The following is a 17509-nucleotide window of genomic DNA, read 5'->3' as shown; positions in this document are numbered from 1 at the left end:
AACAGAGTCGCTGGGCGCGGAGGGAGGATGGGGAGCCCGGAGCGCCGCGGCCACTTTGATTATTGCGTGCCTCCAACTTCACAGAGTGCGGCGCCCTGGGGGTGCGAGCGGGGACTCCGCCCAGCGCCTCCCGGGTCCCCGCGCGGGAAGCAGCTGCGGCGGGGGAAGACGCAGCCGCCGCCGCCGCCCGCGATCTCCAGGCCAGCCGCCCGCTTTCTCGGACCAGCCGCCCGCGGCGGCGAGGGAGGGGCAGCTGCCGCCCGCGCTCTCCAAGCCCCCGGTGTCGCCGGAAGGGCCGCGCATCACGGAAGCGCGACCGCAGCTGAGGATCAGCTGCTGGAGGAGGCGGAGAAGGAGAGGGAGGAGCCTAGGGGGGAAGCCGAGGGAGGGGAGCATCAGGAAGCAGCTAACGCCACCGAGTGTCTGCACACCTCGCTCTGCTCTGTCTGCCATGGCTGGTTAAAGAACCATCCGGATCGCAGCGCCGGGGGAGGGCAGGGTGGGGGGAGAGCGGCGGCCGCGCGTGAGGCCGAGGGAGGGGCGGCGGCGCGAGCGGCAGCGGCGGCGGCGGTTCCAGCATGAAGAGGAGAGCTGGCCTGGGGGGCAGCATGAGGTCAGTGGTGGGCTTCTTGTCCCAGCGGGGCTTGCATGGGGACCCCCTGCTCACTCAGGACTTTCAGAGGAGACGCCTGCGGGGCTGCAGAAACCTCTACAAGAAGGACCTCCTCGGCCACTTCGGCTGTGTCAATGCCATTGAATTCTCCAACAATGGAGGCCAGTGGCTGGTCTCAGGTAAATCAACCCCCTTCCCCTCCCCACGCCTCCCGGCCCCCTTCCAGCCTCCCCTTTTTGGTCTGCCTCACAAACACCCTTCTGCCCTCCGTCCCCACCCCCTCCCTTCTTAACCCCCCTTCTGCGGGGGGAAGGTTTGGTGTCAAATTCAAACCATTGCACGGGGTGGGAAGGAGGGAGGGAAAGACGAGGGTGTCTTCTATAAAAAAGACCTAAAATGGTTGACAGGTCCTTAATTCGCGTTATCTTAAGTGCAAAGTGATCCCCCCTGATCACTGCCCTCCAAGTGTGGGTCGGGGCAGGGGGCGAGGTTACCACTTGACAAAGTTTGATGGGAAACTCTTCCTCCGCGTACTTTAAAAGGTGCGGGGGATATTTGGGGGAATTGGAGGGGGAGGAGGCCCAGGCGCGCCTGAGGCAAGGGAATTTCGAGCCCCAGTCGCCGATGTCACGGAGAAAGGGGCCTTGGGGCCGGGGCCGGGAGATGACAGGCCGGATGCCAGAGGGACCGGGAAGGGGCTGCCACCTGGGGGTTGGTGAGAGCGGAGGGGAGGTGACCCGCGGGCGGCTGGAGGTTGGCCGCCCCCCTCGGCGCCCCTCAGGGCCCAGCTCCATCTCCTTTCGCGCTTTGGTGGCTGCTTCCGCGTCTTGTTTTTATTATGGTTTCAAGAGTAGGGAGGGCTCTGGAGGCCAAGGGGCACCGGCTTGAACTTGAATGCGCAACTTGTGAGGCCGGGAGTGGGTGGGCGACCCCCGGGCGACTTGTTGGCGGGAGCCCAGCGCCTGCATCCCGTTTCCTGGCGGCTGCCGTTGCAGGTGGTCTCCGCTCCTCCTCCCCTCCCCCGCGCCGGGCTTCGTTGCCCCCAGGCTCCCCCTCAGGTTTGGGCAAAGTGGCGAAATCGAGGCCGGGGCTCCGGCCGGAGAGTGTAGGCCTCGCTCTCCCGGGGCTCCTAGCGACAGGCAGCTGAATCGATAGCCTATTGCTCCCTGGGAGGCCGTGGCGGGGCGGGCCGCGGCGACAGCTGCCCCGGGGGAGGTGCGCCTGTTGCCCGGGAGGGGAGGAGGGCACCGCCGCCCCCTCCTTCCTGGGTTGGAGCCCGAGGGATCGGTGGGGGATGGGGTCCGCGGGGGGGCGGCTCCCTGAAAACCGGTAAGGGGAGGAGGGCGGAAGACGGGTGATTTGGCGTTCCCGCTCGCCTTCAGCCGTTCTCCATCCCTTTTCCTACACTGAGACGGATGAGGGGGAGCCCAGCTCTGGACGTGGCGCTTAGCTTCACCCGGGTCGGTCTTCGAATGATTTTCTAATTTGCGTCAGTGGGCAGCTTGCCAGAAACTTCTGGGATCATGGCAAAGCATCTGTCTTCTTCGCGAGTAACAGTCGGAAGTGACACGGGTCGCACAGTCCAGTTGGGGGTAGCAGAGATAAGACTTGTTTGATCATTTCACGATAAACCTTCTGGGGTTTCTCCAGACTCCAGAGGTATAACTGTCTTGACTTTTCCACCTCAGATCGTTTTCTCTTTGACTAGGTAGATTTTGGTCTTAGATCATCCCCTGAAGAAAGCTGATAATCCCCCACACCGCTGTATAAAATTTTTATTTAAAAAATTCCAAAGGCAAAAATGGGGAAGATCTCTTTGAAGACTGAGCTCCCAGTTTTCCCCCATACTGCTTCTTCTGTATTCATCATATTCCTCTCTCCTCCCCAGACTGGTGTATTCCAACAGAGATGTTCCTATACGCAAGTAAACTCTGCCTGCTGGGCAAAGGAATTCGGGGGTACTCATTCATATCCGACTGAACTAATGTCAATGAAATCACAAGTACGTCATATATTGCCCAGTTTAACACATTTTAAAATAACAGCTTTATTAAGATATAATTCACATACCATACAAATCACCCATTTAAAGCTAACACTTTTAAAACCATTAAAAAGCTTTCCTCCATTCTCTACCAGTTATTACTCCCCTCCCTTATCCTTGTAAATGAATCCCACTTTCTCCAGTTTTAGCCAGTTGGTTTCCTTTTGTTTAATTTTAGCCTATAGAAGAGAAGGGTTCTTTCCACAGGACAGGCTGTGGCAGATTTGGTTCTAGGCAATCATGTTCTTAACTTTTTTAGGCCTGAGTTGCCCATCTCCATCAATACTTCCTGGGTTCCAGCCTTCTTGGCTCCTTGCTCCTCCCTCTCTCCCTCCCCCCACACTCCCTCTAGCTCATTTCTTCCTGTTTCCTTTTTATCTACTGCCTTTGTTCTTAAAGTTCTTCTAGCTGACTTTTCCACCAGTCCCTCCAGTTTGGCTCAGATAGACTTAGCATTTATTTGTTTTGTTAAAGGCCTTTTTAGCTATTGCTCTTTACCTTCCATTATGAGTACAACCTGTGTTAACAGAAAGTTCCTCCTGTTTGCTTCAGATAAGGAAGCCCCCTTTGGGAATCATAATACAATTAGTTAAAGCTAAGTAAATTTTGTGCTGAGAAGTCCCTCAATAGTCTTCCCAAGTTTAAAACTTTAAAGTTGTCATGTTTACATTTTCGCTTATCTACCATTGTTCCTCATTAGCGATAAACGACCGGAGGGACGCACTTAGTGTTTCGAGGTTAATGTTATTTATCCCCAGTGTTTCACAATAAAGTAGCCTCGGGATGGTAATAAGATTACTTTTATGCATTTTTGTTGTTGCTGCGTCTTGACTGAATTTCTTAAAGCCCTCAAAAAATGATGATTAAAAGGATAGATTGTTTATGTTATTCACCATTTTTGTTTCCTAATTGTTTGGGCAGGCTCAGATTGCTTCTCCACATTTCTTGTAACTAACACATCCTATCTGATAGACTTAATCTAGACCCAGGGCAAAAAAATGTCTGCAGGATTCCTATGTACAAGATATTATGGTCTATTTTATGGTAGGTCTTATAAAATACTATTGGTTAAGGATACATCACTTTTCTGTTCTAATTAGCCTGTTTTCCAGGGTACAGTGAGGCCAGCAGGTATTAAGAATAAACCAGAAAAAGTTGGGAAGGAGAAGAGGTGCTTCGCTGGGAAGTGAGATTGGTGACAAGAAGACAAAAAAGGGTTATTTGGCACTTTAAAATGTTAAAACAGTTTAACCTAAGAAGTACTTTATTTTTCTTTGTGGCTGATCAGAAAAAGGCATCACTGTAATATCATGCAAGGTAGTATGGCACGGCAGACATATGGGCTAAAATCACCGCTGTGTCGTTTGTTTAATGTGCGATGTTAGCGAAGTTACTAAATCTGAGTCTGTTTGCTGATGCATGCAATGGGAAAACCAGTGCCTACCTGAGGGGCTGTTGTGAGGACTACGATAGGCAAATGTATAGATTGGGTGCTGAACAGAGTGGGCTCTCAGGAGAAATGCTGTGTTTGTTTTCTTTCCGCTTTGTACTTACAACACGTGTTGTCATTAATAGCTGGCACTTTTGCTTATGGTATCAGTAATGGACCTGCACAAACTGGGCAGGCAGGACAGTTTTGTGACCTTTCGATGTGGAATGAGGAGGCACAATGTGGTGTGGAAAGACCTTAGGATTTGGCATCACGTGATTTGAGTTGTAGCTGCATAGTCATAAATTGTAAAAATTTAGGCAAGTCCTTTCATTCCAAATCTGTGAAATGGGGATAACAAAACTGCTCTCGCTATCTTAACAGGGCTGAAGTGAGTCGGCAGTGAGATGTTAGATGTGAAAGTACTGCATGGTTTTGAGTGAACGTTACTTTTTATAAAGACAGTTTAGGCATGACGATCGCAGACTTTTTTGAATATTTATGTGTGTTAGTCCTTTGGGGGATGGGAGAACAACACGGTGTGGAGTGCCACTTGCAAAAGACCCTAACAGTATATCGAGGAGGTTATAGTGCTATGTGGGTTTAGGGGATGACCTGGGTTTACCTTTTTAAGTCTTTGGTTGCACCTATGCTTTAAATTCCTTGCCTCCTCTTACGCTTCCCCTCTTCCTTAGGATGGGATCTTTTATGTATTTTCTTAAAAGTCTTTTTCTTTTTTCTTTTGGAAGAAGGTCAACATGGAAAGACCAACCAGAGTGTAGCTCTGTTTGTGTCTGTCTTGGATTATAACTCTGCCTTCTTATATTTTGTAAAGGGTTTGTACAAACAGAACCTTAGCAGTAAACAAAAATAAAGATTCAACTTTTGGGGGATGAGAACTACTACAATATTATTTCCCCCGGATTGAGTTTGATGCATTGGAACCCGTAGAACTAGCGGATTACTAACCTGTGAATGTGAAGCTTTGAGTTACAGTGAAAAATTATCTCTTTTTTAGTATTTATGATTAAATATAGAAAAACATCTTCTGAAGCGTTTCAAATCGAATCAGCAACTATGCTGTCACAGGAATGAGAGTAACTATTAATTACGTAAGTAGAAGTTTTGAATGGAGACAAGCATTTAATGGTTCGGTCATAATATTTATAAATGGGCATAACTAGCCCTATTTCTATTTCACATGGGTTCGTTAACTTATCGATCATTTTAAGAATCCACTGTTGTTGTTAGGTGCAGTGAAGTTGATTTTCAACTCATAGTGATCCCGTGTGACAGAGTAGAACTGGCCCATATGGTTTTCCAGGCTGTAATCGTTACGGGAGCAGATCACTAGGTCTTTTTCCCATGGAGCCTCTGGGTGGGTTCAAACCGCCAACCTTTCGGTTCGCAACTGAGTGCTTAACCATTGCGTCACCAAGGCTCCTGAGAATCCACTATAGTTATATAGAGAGACTGGAGTCGGACTGCCCGGGGTGAATGCCAGCCCAGCAGCTTGCTTGCTCAGTTCAGCAGAACCAGTTGCCCTGTAGTCATTTCTAACTCATGTGTGTCAGGGTAGAGCTGTGCTCCATAGGGTTTTCAGTGGCTGATTTTTTCTTGGAAATTGATCACCAGGCCTTTCTTCTGAGACTCCTCTGGGTGGACTTGAACTGCCAACTTTTCAGTTAGCAGCTGAGCGTATTAACCATTCGCACCGCCCAGGGACTATTGGTAGCTGAATTACCTTTGACAAGTTAACTTATCTTCTCTGTGCCTGTTTCCTCATCCATATAATAATGATAACAATACCTCTCAGGGTTGTGGGAAGGACTGAATGAAATAATACTTGTAAAGGTCTTAGCACAAGGGCCTGGCCCACGCTATTGCTGATTGCTGCTGTGACTGCAATTACTGTTGTTGTTACACTTGAATCTCACAAAAAGCTTTTAGGAGATTGACACCCTATTACCTTAATATCTAACATTTATTGCACATGGCATAGTACAGTGTGAAACATTGAGAAAGACCTTAATGAAGTGAACTGTTAAAAATACTTTGTGAATAAGCTTCACCGAAGTGTTATCTGTCATCAGAGTATTTGTAAGCATCACATCATAGTTATGATAATAATTATATGCTTGCTCTAATTTGAACCTATTAATTAATGATCATTTCCTGTTTAGTCACTAGTTATGACATTTCATGGAACTCACAATAAATTTATAAATAAATTTGTCTAAGAACACATTATCCACAGTAAGGTGCTTGGCTTTAGCCAGTTAAAAACTTAATTTTTCCTCTGACTTTATTAAAACTCCTCATGTGTTTAATTAGGGTGGATTACTTGGTCCAGTGATGAGTTTATCTGGAGAAGTGTGGTCAGCGGTAGGCGCAGATCTCTGACTTTGAAAACTCTCATCGGTGTACACATTTTTAACAGGGTGATTGAGAAATTGATTCTTGAATTTTCTTCTGGGCTTTTCTTTTTACTGATGACACATTGATGTGAAGATGTTAAATTTTATTTTGAATCCATTTTTTAATTCAACAAATAGTTTTCGAGTGTATCCTATTTATAATACAGGAGCTCTGAGAACAGACATGATGAATCAGAGGTAAATTATGCTTCAAGAAGTTTGCATTTTTGGGAGCTATTAGTTCCCGTTTGTACAGTGCCTGGCCCTTTTTAATTTTCCCCTCAGCCTTATGAGACTAATAGTTATTTGATTTTTCTCTGGTTCGCAGTACTTAATGTAGCAAAAATGCTTTTGCCTTTGAGCATGGGTGGAAAAGAAAAAAAGGTCCATCAAGCATTGGAGGACTTCGTTGTAATAAATTATAAGGATCGTATCATAAGAATGAAGTAACACGGATATTTATAGATAACATTATTTGTCCCATTTGTTCTTCAGTTAGTTAATTGATACCTATCAAAGAGTGGCAAATTTAGAATTATGCCTGAATTTGTTATTTACGCTTTTTAAAAAACCTTACCAGTATCGTCAGTTGCCCTTGAGTTAATTGTGACACATGGTGACCCCATGTGTGCCTGAATAGAACTGTGCTCCATAGGGTTTTCAATGGCTGATTTTTTTTGGAAGAAGGTCACCAGGCTTTTCTCTCCAGGAGCTTCTGGGTGAACTTGAACCTCCTACCTTTGGGCCAGCAGCCAAACTAGCCACCTAGTGAGATTTAACTGATGACCACCAATCTCATTAAATATTATTAGCACATCAAAAAGCTGTCTCTGTATTCAGTATTTTTCAAGAACCATCACTTACTTGATTTATACCAATAGTATTTTGATTGCTAAGAGTTTCTAAAGAGAACAGTAGCCCTCAGTTTTATATCCTGGGCACCACACTAAAAAAAGATGTCAACCCAGGTACAAGAGTACGCTCATTCTGTGATTTTTGATGGATTTGGTTGTAAAGTACAGTTGGAGTCATTTAGACTAGTGAAACTTTATTGACCAGTAAAACTTAACGCACAAATGGGTACTGTTCTGAATTCCGAGTTAAGAAAGTAGGTGTATTTATATTCTCGTTCATTGAGTATGGCCAAGAGGAGCATGTTTGTAAGAGCATTTCCATTGTTAATAAACCCAGCTCTTAGCTTTAATCTTTTTTTTTTTTTCTTTTTGATGGTTTCGAGAAAGAAGAAAATAACTGCTTTTCTTATTATTTTAGCCTGAATTTAGATACTCAAAGGTAGAATTAAAACCTTTTAAAGTTAAAGGAACTAAAATGCTAATTCAAATAAAGACTATATAGGCTAAGAAGGGAGTGATTCTGTTTTCAATATATGTTGCCCTACATTATTTAAAAAGTATTGTCTCTTACTTAAAGAACTGAATATTAATGTGTTAGGATTAACCCTTTGTCTTGATTACCTAGTGCTGCTGGAACAGAAATACCACAAGTGGATGGATGCCTTTACAAAGAGAAGTTTATTTTCTCACAGTAAAGTAGGCTAAAAGTCCAAATTCAGGGTGTCAGCTCCAGGGGAAGCTTTTCTGTGTCAGCCTTCTTATCAATCTTCCCCTGGTCTAGGAGCTTCTCCACGCAGCGACCCTGGGTACAAAGGACATGCTCTGCTCCCAGCACTACTTTCTTGGTGATATGAGGTTCCCCCCTCACTTTCCTTTTTATCTCTTGAGAGATAAAAGGTGGTGCAGGACACACCCCAGGCAAACTCCCTTTACATTGGCTCAGGGATGTGACCTGGTACGGGTGTTACTATCCCACCCTAATCCTCTTTAACATAAAATTACAATCATAAAATGGAGGACAACCACAGAATACTGGGAATCATAGCCTAACCAAGTTGACACTTTTTTTTGGAGGGAGGGGGCAGAATTTAATCCATGACACCCTTAGATTGTTTTGAGACTATGGAATCTCTTTTCTCCTAAATTCACTGTCCTTCAGAATTTTTTTTTTTTTTTTAAAGTTATCAGAGTTAGGTTACTATATGCCCAAGTGTAGACATGTAAGTTGATCTTGATTAAGGTTTATATTTTAATAGTTAATACACTTATTTTATAACCTTTAGAAAAATTAACTAGCATGTTATAAAATATGATTTTGTTAATGGGTTTGTTGCTTAAGAAGAGACCTAGTTTTTAAAAAGTCAATTTAAAGAAAAATAATGGCAGTGGTGGTAGTGGATACGGCAAAAATCACAAGGTGACCAAGATTGACTGAAGCTTGGGAAACTCTGCTTTAGGTAATCCTTTTTGTATCTTCTTTCTTCTTCATGGAATCAGAATGATGGAAGGGTCTTGATCTTACAGAAAAGGGAGTTAAGATTTAGAACGGTGACTTGGCAGAGCTGCATGGTTAGTCTTTGGTAGTCAGAACTCTAAGTAGAGCTCATTGCTCCTAGGCACGTGCTTTCTACTACCCCAAGCTGCCCTTTTTTTTTTTTTTTTTTAATTTTTATCGTGCTTCAAGTAAAAGTTTACAAATCGAGTCAGTCTCTCATACAAAATTTTATATACATTTAGCTATATACCCCTAATTGCTCTCCCCCTAATGAGACAGCACACTCCTTCCCCTCCATTCTTTATTTTCGTGTCCATTCGGACAGTTTCTAACCCCCTCTACCCTCTCATCTCCCCTCCAGGGAGGAGATGCCAACATAGTCTCAAGTGTCCACCTGATCCAAGAAGCTCACTCCTCACCAGCATCCTTCTCCATCCCATTGTGCAGTCCAATCCCTGTCTGAGGAGTTGGCTTTGGGAGTGGCTCCTGTCCTGGGCCAACAGAAGGTCTGGGGACCATGAGTCTCAGTCAGACCATTAAGTCTGGTCTTTTTACGAGAATTTGCAGTCTGCATCCCATTGCTCTCCTGCTCCCTCAGGGGTTCTCTGTTGTGTTCCCTGTCAGGGCAGTCATCGGTTGTAGCCAGGCACCATCTCGGTCTTCTGGTCTGCGGCTGATGTAGTCTCTGGTTTATGTGGCCCTTTCTGTCTCTTGGGCTCATAATTACCTTTTGTCCTTGGTGTTCTTCATTCTCCTTTGATCCAGGTGGGTTGAGACCAATTGATGCATCTTAGATGACTGCTTGCTAGCATTTAAGACCCCAGACGCCTCTCTCCAAGGTGGGATGCGGAATGTTTTCTTAATAGATTTTATTATGCTAATTGATTTAGATGTCTCCTGAAACCATGGTCCCCAAACCCCTGCCCCTCCTACGCTGCCCTTCGAAGCATTCAGTTTATTCCGGAAACTTCTTTGCTTTTCATTTAGTCCAGTTGTGCTGACCTCGCCTGTATTGTGTATTGTCTTTCTAATCCCCTAAAGTAGTTCTTAACTACTATCTAATTAGTGGATACCCCCTCCTACCGTCCCTCCCTCCCCGCTCTTATAGCCGTCAAAGAATATTTTCTTCTCTGTTTAAACTGTTTCTTGAGTTCTCATAATAGTGGTCTTATACAATATTTGTCCTTTTGCAGCTGACTAATTTCACTCAGCATAATGCCTTCCAGATTCCTCCATGTTATGTTTCGCAGATGCATTACTGCTCTTTATCAATGCGTAGTATTCCATTGTGTGAATATACCATAGTTTATTTATCCATTCATCTGTTGATGGGCACCTTGGTTGCTTCCATCTTTTTGCTGTTGTAAACAGTGCTGCAGTAAACATGGGTGTGCATATATCTGTTTGTGTAAAGGCTCTTATTTCTCTAGGATATATTCCAAGGAGTGGGATTGCTGGATCGTATGGTAGTTCTATTTCTAGTTTTTTAAGGAAGTGCTAAATGAATTTCCAAAGTGGTTGTGCAATTTTACATTCCCACCAGCAGTGTATAAGTGTTCCAGCCTCTCCACAACCTCTCCAACATTTATTATTTTGTGTTTTTTGGATTAATGCCAGCCTTGTTGGAGTGAGATGGAATCTCATTGTACTTTTGATTTGCATTTCTCTAATGGCTAATAATTGTGAGCATTTCTTCATGTACCTGTTAGCTACCTGAATGTCTCCTTTAGTGAAGTGTCTGTTCATATCTTCTGCCCATTTTTAATTGGGTTGTCTTTTTGTAGTTGAGTTTTTGCAGTATCATGTAGATTTTGGAGATCAGATGCTGATCGAAAATGTTGTAGCTAAAAACTTTTTATGTCGTAGCTAAAAACTTTTTCCCAGTCTGTAGGTAATCTTTTTACTCTTTTGTTGAAGTCTTTGGATGAGCATAGGCGTTCGATTTTTAGGAGCTCCCAGTCATCTAGTTTTTCTTCTGCATCGTTAGTAATGTTTTGTATACTGTTTATGCCATGTATTAGGGCTCCTAGTGTTGTCCCTATTTTTTCTTCCATGATCTTCATCGTTTTAGATTTTATATTTAGGTCTTTGATCCATTTTCAGTTATTTTTTGTGCCTGGTGTGAGGTATGGGTCTTGTTTCATTCTTTTGCAGATGAATATCTGGTTACGCCTGCACCATTTGTTAAACAGACTGTCTTTTCCCCCATTTAACTGACTTTGGGCCTTTGTCAAATATCAGCTGCTCATATGTGAATGGATTTATGTCTGGATTCTCAATTCTGTTCTATTGGTCTATGTATCTGTTGTTGTACCAGTACCAAGCTGTTGTGACTACTGTGGCGGTATAATAGGTTCTAAAATCAGGTAGAATGAGGCCTCCCACTTTGTTCCCAAGCTGCCTTTTTATATATTCCTTTCCGTTTTCTTCTTATAGGTTAGACTACTTTTTCTGGATCTCTTCTAAATAATGGAAAATTGAATGATAGCAATTTTTGAGCATACATGCAGCTATCTGCATTTTGCTATACACTTTCGTTCTGTTGTGCGTAGGGTCGCTATGAATCGGAACCCACTTGCCGGCACCTAACAACAGCAACTTTCTCCAAACAAGTATTTTATATTCATTTATTTATTAAAAATATTTATTGAGTACTACTGTGTGTGCCTCTTTAATCTTAATAGCTGTAGTAATCATTATTTAGTGTTTATTTAACAGGTAATATGTGCCAGGTCCCCTGTTAAGCAGCTTATATGCCTTGTCTTATTTGCCACTTGGAAAACAGCCAGTGTTACCTTAGTCTAGGAAGGCAGGAGATTTGAAGATGTCTTATTAACTGTCCTAACTAAATGCTAAAGAATCAAGAAAGCCATTGATAAATAACTGTTGATGTTTAATATTGTAGAGAACAGGTAAAGCATTAGTGGAAAAATAGATGTTAGTATTCATTGTTTCTGGTTAAAATGAAGTGAAATCTAATTCTAGGATGAAAAAATAATTACCTTGGTCAATTACTTTTGTCCTTGAAGAAAATTTGGTTCCAATAGCTGTTGCCCAAGTTTTCATTCTTTACAGCTTTAGTATTTTCAGTCACCACTGCCAGCACAATGCAATCTTCCTACAACTTAACTCTTATTACCTCGCATCTCCTGCTGATCCCTCTGAAATCTACGGGGGCCCCCTCTTGTTAGCTGCTGTAGAGTTGGCCCTCTACTCGTGGTGACCCTATGCACCATGGAATGAAACACTTCCTGGTCCTGTGCCATCCCCATGATTGATTGTGGACTGGACCAGTACGATCCATAGGGTTTTCATTGGCTGATTTTTGGAAGTAAATCCCCAGGCCTTTCTTCCTAGTCTGCCAGTCTGTAAACTCCACTGAAACCTGTTCAGCATCATAGCAACATGCAAGCCACAACTAACAGACAGGTGGTGGCTGTGTATGCCTACCAATTAGGCAGGAATGCCTCACTTGACATTCAGCCAAGATAACGTTATTTACAATAGATGTTTAACAATAAAAATAACCAATATTTGAGCATGTCATTTATTTTTATCAAACATCTTTGAGAGCTTTTCATGCTCTATGCACATTTGCGTACATGATCACATCTAGGCTTAGAAGAATCTTTCTTGAGATAAAAACCAAAAATCAGTTGCCTGTCGAGTGGATTCCAACTCATAGTGACCCTATAACAAAAACCAAACCCACTGCCGTCAAGTCGATTCTAACTCATAGCAACCCTATAGGACAGAGTAAAACTGCCCCTTTGTGGAAGCAGATTGCCACATCTTTCTCCCCGGAGCAGCTGGTGGGTTCCAGCTGCTGACCTTTCAGTTAGCAGCCAAGCGTTTTAACCATTGTGCCACCAGGGCTCCTCTTAAGTATAGTACAAAAAAAAAAAAAAATCCATTGCTGTCGAGTCAATTCCGACTCATAGTGACCCTATAGGACAGAGTAGAATTGCCCCATAGGGTTTCCAAGGAGCATACTAGTATCCTCATTTTCAATATGAAGAAACTGAGCCTTAGAGAACTTAAGTAACTTGTGAAAGTTCTCATAGTTAGCGGTTTCTAATCTGGTTCTGCATGTGCTCTTAGGCTGCTAACTGCTCTGAACTTTCTAGAATGTTATATACATTTTAGAAAGATCTGACTTTTTTCTCCCTGCTCATCTCTGATTCTTTGCTAACTGCTTTTTTCTTTTTATATGTACAGGAAGGGAAGCCCTGTGGAGATGGCTTGGAGGCCTCAAGGGCGGTTCTAGTCACAACCGGCACTACTCACTTCTCATGCAGATGTCTCAGTGCTAGCAATCATCTCACCTGACCCTGGGCTTTGCAGTTATCCTTTTCCTCACACTTTGGGAACTCTTCTTGCTTACAAAAACCATGAGACTAACTCCACACCTACTTTAGTCTAGTTAGGAGTAGCTATGCTGTGGTTGTCAAGTTGGTTTCGCTTATCCATTAGGCCAGCTAAAAGTCCTAGCAGTAAATATGTATTTACAGAACCTGCAATTTAAATAGGTTGGATCCACTTTGTTCCTATATAGTCAGTTTGATATCTGCCGAGAGCATGCTGATTGATCGCATTTGGCTGAATTTCAGCCAGCAGAAATAGGTACCTTTTCTCATATAATTGTACATAGGGAGATGTAGACATAGATAAGTAAAGTGCTCCAGAATGGAGTGCTTCTTGGAAAAAGGTACAAACAATATAACATGGGATTGTTTGCCCAGAGACTATTGGTAAATCATTTGGAAGCAATTTCTAAAAACACAGTGTTATAAATGGAGGTGGAAATTCCAGACCAAATGATAAACCTGTTTAATTCAAAATGAATCTGCAGCATAGTGTTATCATTTTTTTTTATTGTGGTAAAAAATATTTAACAAAAGTTGCCATTTCTGGGTGTACAATTCAGTGGCATTAATTATATTTATAATGTTCTGCATCCATCAGTTCTATTTATTTCCAAAGTTTTTTTTTTTTTAAATCACATTGTGTTCTTACGAGTAGAATTTACTTCTGTCACCAGCAGCTTAACCCTGTTTCTGTAACACAAGAAGGCGTTTCCTTTCCGAGATCATTCACTGATTGGGTATATAAGGGGGGTTACTTTACTCTGCAGGTTCTGGTGGAAGAGCCGTTTGGCTCTTCACATGAATTTCCCTAAGTCCGGGATTTAGAAGAGGACTTGACAATAGCAGTTCATTGCTTTAGTTATCTGCTCTTCCCATGTCTTCATGTTCACACTTTCCTTGCCACCTTATTTGCTCCTTACAGTGTTGAACACCAGAGATTCTATCACGTGCTTCTCAAGATACAGAGTGGATATGCATTGGAGGTTAAGACCATGTGCTCTGAGGACTGTTTTTCTGTTAGGGCCGATTTTAAAATGGAAGTCATATTTCAGAGTGCAGGGGTATGTAGGAGCCAATGAGAAAATGGTATCTGAGGAAATGGACAGGTTTTTTTTAATGGACAGGTTTATAGGAGATTCAGGTAGCAGAAATGATGTTGGCAGAAGGGCTGGTTTCTATCTCCCATTCCCTGTCTACTGGGACTCCTGGCAGTTGATAAGGTGAGGTAAGATTACTTTATAAGGTTGATAGGTAACTCTGTAGGGCCCCTACCTGTCTTGCTGCCTGCTAACCAGAAAAACCTGTTGCTGTTGAGTCAATTTCCTGCTTGTAGCGGCCCTGTAGAACAGAGTAGAACTGCCCCATAGGGTTTCTAAGGAGCAGCTGGTGGATTTGAACTGCTGACCTTTTGGTTAGCAACCAAGCTCCTAACCACAATAACTAAGATGACCGAATATCCAGGTTTACTTAGGACCATTCCAATTTTCCTGTTGTCCCAGTGCAGTTACTAGTGATCCTTTCACTCTTAAAAAGGTCCTAGCTTAGACAAAAAATTGTATGGTCACCTACTTATAACCATCATACTGTTTAGTATTCAGGTAAAATCACAGCCCTGGTTTGTTAACTCCTCGCGCTCATCCATTGGATGCCTCTGGTGGAAAAGCCACCAAGCCTTCATTATCCCCATTTCAGGTCTTTGAGCTACTTCTTTTAAGGTACCAGATTGAGCCTGAGAGGTAGAATGACTGGTTAGTCATTTGTCCCCTCCTGTTTTTTCTTTAGAAAGAAAAGAAAAAAAGGCCAAAACCATTAAGAAAATGCCAGGTCCAGAGACTGTTAATAAGTTGTCCCTTCCTTACTATATACATCACCTGTAGTTCTTCTTTGTTGTATGTACACTGTTGTTTTTTAAAGTCTCCCTGTGAGTTGTTGCTTTTTGCAGAGTTGATTTCTTGGAAAATCATTTTAAGGAATGATTCGCTACTGAGTTGGGATTTTTTTTCCTAAGATTTTTTAATCACAGAAGGAAATGATATTGATGTTAAACCCATGCTACAGGCGTAGTTTTGTGGAATATCTATCCAGTACCAGAGGGCTTGGAGTAAAAATTGACCCTTAAGTGTATCGATTAGCCTTGAGAAGGGCTGTCAGGAATTGTAGTTTCTCAGGCAGGCTTATGTCTGGTTGTCTTTAGAATGTCTTTCATATGTAGAATGTCATCATTAAAGAAGCTTAAGAGGCCTGGGTTAGTCCCAGTTTCACCATTCTCATAAGATCTCTTGTGATATTATGCTCCTGACGTTCTGTCTCTGTAGAATCATAGGATTTTATTGTTTGAGAGGCCTAGTTAAGATCATCTAATCGAACTCGAGAAATTGTTTAAACAGAGAAGAAAATATTCTTTGATGGTTACAAGAGAGGGGAGGGAGGGAGGGAGGGAGGGATGGAGGGAAAGAGGTTTTCACTAATTAGATAGTAGACAAGAACTATTTTAGGTGAAGGGAGAGACAACACACAATACGGGAGAGGTCAGCAAACTGTGCTTAACCAAAAGTGAAGAAGTTTCCTGAATAAACCGAATGCTTCCAAGGCCAGTGTAGCAGGGGCTGAGGTCTGGGGACCATGACCTGCAGGGTCCTTCTAGTCGCAGTCAGACCATTAAATCTGGTCTTTTTTATGAGAATTTGAAGTGTGCATCCTACTACTCTCCTGCTCCTTCAGGGGTTCTCTGTTGTGTTCCCTGTCAGGGCAGTCATCAGTTGTAGCAGGGCACCATTTAGTTCTTCTGGTCTGAGGCTGATGTAGTCTCTGGTTTATGTGGCCCTTTCTGTCCCTTGGGCTCATAATTACCCTGTGTCTTTGGTGTTCTTCATTCTCCTTTGATCCAGGTGGGTTGAGACCAATTGATGCATCTTATTTGGCTGCTTACTAGCATTTAAGACCCCAGACGCCACTCTCCAAAGTGGGATGCAGAATGTTTTCTTAATAGATTTTATTATGCCAATGGTCCAAGACAGGAACCGTTCCCAAAGCCAACTCTGCAGACAGGGACTGGACTGGACTATGGGACAGAAAATGATACTGGTGAAAAGTGAGCTTCTTGGATCAACTAGACACATGAGAATATGTGGGCAGCCCCTGTATGCAGGGGAGATGAGAGGGTGGAGGGGGTCAGAGGGTGGCTGGATGGACACAAAAATAGAGAGTGAAGAGAGGGATTATGCTATCATTAGGGGGAGAGCAACTAGGAGTATATAGGAGTCGGAATCTACTCGACAGCACTGGGTTTTATGTGAGTTTCTGTGTGGGAGACTGACTTGATTTGTGAACTTTCACTTGAAGTACAATAAAAATTTTTAAAAATCATTTAACTGATGCCTTTAATTTTACATATAAAGAAACAAAGGAGTATAGGGATTAAGTGACTTGCCCAGTAACTCATAGCTGGTAAGCGGTATAGTAACGTATAGCTAGTAAGTGGTACAGTAGTGTATAGCTAGCAAGTGGTATAATCAGGGTTAAGAAGTGGGTCTTTGTACCAGTACCCTCAATACTGAAAGTCATGAGGTTCTACATTTATATTCACTCTAGTAAAGTGTTAAACTCTTGAAGTGGTTTACTCTGCCAGTACATTCTATTTGCAACTTCATTGTCCCCGAATATGGTTGTTTTGGTTAAGTTGGTGGTGCCCCTTTATTTTACAGATGAGTAAGTGGAGATTTTCCAGGGTGGAGGCAGACTGTCACTCTAGCTGAGTCTCAGTTTTAATTCTTAGCCTGCCTTGCTAACACTTCCTTACTATGGAAAAGTCTTTGTCTCCTTCCAAGAACATTACTCAGGAGGAAGAATTCTTTGCAAATCCAGATGCCTGTCAAAATCTTATTACACAACTTCCTTCTTTCTGAATTTCTGTTGAGGTCTTGTATCTAAATTTCAGTTGTATCTTTTGTGTTACTACTTAAGGTCAAGTGATTTATTGGAGCCTCTGAAAATTATTATGTTTCTTTTTATAGGTATCTTGACCATGTTGGATTGCTTAATGCAGCTATCTCATCAGTTGCTGCCATAGATGGCTGAAGCTGTTTTGCCCTAGACATACCAGCAAAAAACTGCTGAAATTTGGGTGTTTGGCAGCTAGCTTCAGGGAGCCTTTGATTTAGTCTCAAGAATTGACATCTCTGTCTACACCTGTTCCTGGGTGGGTTTTGTATGCCTGCCTGAAAGGACTAGGAAAGCATTGGGGCCTGTATTGGTTTAAACTTTTTAGAACTGCCCGAGAAGAGAAAGCTT

At 42.9% G+C, this 17509-nt stretch overlaps 1 protein-coding gene across 3 annotated transcripts in view; it reads left to right on the top strand.

The window, feature by feature from the left end:
- Positions 1 to 523: 523 nt before the first annotated feature.
- Positions 524 to 17509, top strand: part of DCAF5 (DDB1 and CUL4 associated factor 5) — a 104646-nt gene continuing 87660 nt past the window's right edge. Inside the window, exon 1 of one of the 3 annotated variants that reach the window (XM_064292633.1) lies at positions 524 to 613. Coding sequence is in view for 2 of the 3 variants with exons in the window: in XM_064292634.1 (XP_064148704.1) it covers positions 579 to 792 (214 nt within the window). In the remaining variant the exon portion in view is untranslated. Of the gene's footprint in view, positions 793 to 17509 lie in introns of all 3 variants that reach the window. The other 2 variants (XM_064292634.1, XM_064292632.1) reach the window with 2 other exon arrangements.

The sequence above is a fragment of the Loxodonta africana genome, chromosome 10, assembly GCF_030014295.1.
Source record: "Loxodonta africana isolate mLoxAfr1 chromosome 10, mLoxAfr1.hap2, whole genome shotgun sequence".
NCBI classification, from domain to species: domain Eukaryota; kingdom Metazoa; phylum Chordata; class Mammalia; order Proboscidea; family Elephantidae; genus Loxodonta; species Loxodonta africana.
Note: the sequence above shows the minus strand (reverse complement) of the source record. Positions and strands in the feature narration are given on the sequence as shown.